General features: G+C 56.9%; 1 protein-coding gene across 2 annotated transcripts; it reads right to left on the reverse strand.

Annotated features, from left to right (window-relative positions):
* Positions 1 to 349: 349 nt before the first annotated feature.
* Zbtb9 (zinc finger and BTB domain containing 9) lies at positions 350 to 2,220 on the reverse strand. 2 transcript variants are annotated; one of them, XM_028777075.1, is made up of 2 exons: positions 2,177 to 2,220; positions 350 to 1,937 (listed from the first exon to the last, which is right to left on the reverse strand). In XM_028777075.1, the coding sequence occupies exon 2, from the start codon at positions 1,866 to 1,868 to the stop codon at positions 471 to 473; it is 1,398 nt and encodes a 465-aa protein (XP_028632908.1). In that variant the 5' UTR covers positions 1,869 to 1,937; positions 2,177 to 2,220; the 3' UTR covers positions 350 to 470. The 2 variants fall into 2 exon arrangements, with proteins under 2 accessions (XP_028632908.1, XP_028632907.1); XM_028777074.1 differs by having other exon boundaries at positions 2,129 to 2,182.
* Positions 2,221 to 2,538: the final 318 nt, after the last annotated feature.

Raw genomic sequence — 2,538 nt, forward strand, 5'->3', positions numbered from 1 at the left:
ACCTAAAAAGCATCTGGAAAGAAATGACAGAACGTTCAGAAACAGAATACTGCTGTGAGGGAGAGGCTTCTCAGAGCTGAGTCTGGCAGTTACTTGAGCTCTGGACCAAATGTATTCGTAGAGACCAGCTCCCTCCCCACCCCGTGAAGATGAGGTAAGAGTTACTGGGCCATTTTGCTTCAACTCTTCTCTCACTGATATAATCTGAGGTCAGCAGTTCCTTCACTGGCTATCAACACAAAAAGGGCCATTTAGGTTAAGGGATCAGAAACATGACTTTCCTAGTCTGTTTAAACCCGGACTTCCAAATACAGCATGGTGAGACCCATACCCAAAAATAAGGGGTTCGTAACATAACGCATATAATCTCTTGGAATGATGACACAGCCCAGGTCTGAGGTGGTGAAAGGTAAGAGTCCATCAGCAGCAGTGGCTATCTTGTCCTAGGACTCACTCCGGAGCACCAGTAGTCATTTGTAAGTCCAGTGGTAAGTGGGCCAGCCCTGACCCTTGCACAAATCCCGGTGGCGAAGGAAAAAGGCCTGGACGCGGAACCGCCGGCCGCAGTGGGGACACGCGTGCAGAGCTCTAGCGTGGGTCTTCATGTGCTCTGTCAGGTGATGCTTCAACTTGAAACGTTTATTACAGATGCCACATCCAAAAGGGCGAAGGCTGAAGGTCAACATGATGTGCCGGTCTCGCTTTGGCTTTACCGCAAACCGTTTCCCACAGAGGCAGGCAAAGCACTTTCCATCGGCAGGGGGCGTCCCTCCTAGCTTCACAGGCCCATGCATAGCCTGCCCCGTCCCTCCAGGTCCTCCACTCCCTGACAGGATTTCATTCCCATGAAGATCCACAGGTTTCCAGGAGGGATCTCCTGCCCCAGACGTTTCCCCTCCTCCTGAGGACAGCAAGTATTTTAGCTCCCCCTTTCCCTCAGAGTCCTCTCCAGATAGTACTTTGTTTTTTTCTTTTGCTCCTCCAGACCGAGTCCTGCCTCCTGGTATCTCCTCCTTACACTCCACGTTTTCCTGATTAACATATAAGATTTGGGAAGCTTGTACAGGAGGGGCAGGAGGATCAAGTGTTGAGTTCTCATCCACTGAAGGCTTGCTGGGAAGAACAGATGTAGGCATTGGGTGGGATTCACAAGCTTGGGAAACCCCTTCTGACACACTCTCAGATTGAGGAGTCTGAAAGAGCGGGTCGGCTGACCCCTGCTCCTCTTCCTCTTCTACTTTCACCTGAATCTGTAACATTCCTTCTAGTTCACTCCCCTTCTCTCCAACGGGGCTCTCAGGAGAAGCAGAATTCTCTGTAGAAGCAGAGGACCGTACAGGGTTCTGGAAAGAGGAAGAACGAATGCACCAGCCTCCCGAAGACGTTGTGGAAAGAAGTGTGAGGTTGGAGGGGCCTCCGCCAGCTGAAACTCCACCAGACGTTTCTAGTTCTCGAAGAATCTCTGAGCACCGATCCACTACCTGCCACATCTGAAGGCCACTCGCCGCTAAGAGATGGGCAGGGAGAGCATCCAGTGGCAGGTGGAGGCTTCCGGAATAAATGAGCTGCAGCAGTCCCTCGAAAGCATCCGCCTCGATGACATTCGGTAAAGTGAGCCGGGGCGCATCTCCCAAAAGCAGCTTGTCATGGAAGTACGGAGAGGCAGCAGCCAACACGGCTTTGTGAGCCCTAAGCTCCCTGCCCTGAACCAGGAGGGAGACATCACAGAACTTTCCCTCCAGCCTGTGGCGGTTCAGGGATTCCAGCAGGGAAGAGCTATGATGAGAGAACTCAATGTGGATTGTCTGGGGGGCTGGGTTGCACCTCGGAGACGGGGGTGCGGGAGGCAGAGGAGTGGAAGCATCCATGGCTACCTCGGAAAGAGAAAGGAATCCCGGGGAGACGGGCTGAGCAGGGCTCTCTACACCGGGTGAAGGCTGCGGAGGAAACAGACTGGGGTCACACAAGTTCGGGGTACGAGACCTGTCTCAAGCCACTCCCCACCGACACTTAAAACTCTGCAAGCTTCTGTGTATTAGTTCCGCCCACCCAAAAACCCACTAACCAGGGTTTTTTTTTCCACTCCCAGGCCCAGCGGAAGCCGAAAAGGGAAGGGATGGCGCCCTACCTCGCCCCCTCCGGTCGGCTGCCGCCGCCGCCGCTCGCCCCTCCTCACCGCACTCGCCCAAGTCAGCTCCGCGAGCTCCGGCCCCGCGACTTCCCACCGGCACGCCCCCAAAGCACGCGCGACCGCGACCGAGCTCCGCGGCTTCCAATGCGCCTGGCCGGCCGGAAGCTGCGGCAGTTCCGCCGGAAGCCGCTGCGGGGCCGTGCGCGGAGGGCGGAGCCAGATAGAAAGCCAATGGAAAAGCAACAGCCGACAAGTCCTCTCCTCATTGGCTGTGCTGACAGAGGGGCGGGGCTCGGGCGGGGCCTGGGGCGGGCCGGCTACCCGAGCGCGGCGGAATGCGATCCGGGAGGCGGTGGCGGCGGCGGTGGCGGCGGCGGTGGCGGCGGCGGTGGCGGCGGCGGTGGCGG

This window comes from Grammomys surdaster, unplaced genomic scaffold (assembly GCF_004785775.1).
Source record: "Grammomys surdaster isolate TR1022 unplaced genomic scaffold, NIH_TR_1.0 277, whole genome shotgun sequence".
Classification (NCBI taxonomy): domain Eukaryota; kingdom Metazoa; phylum Chordata; class Mammalia; order Rodentia; family Muridae; genus Grammomys; species Grammomys surdaster.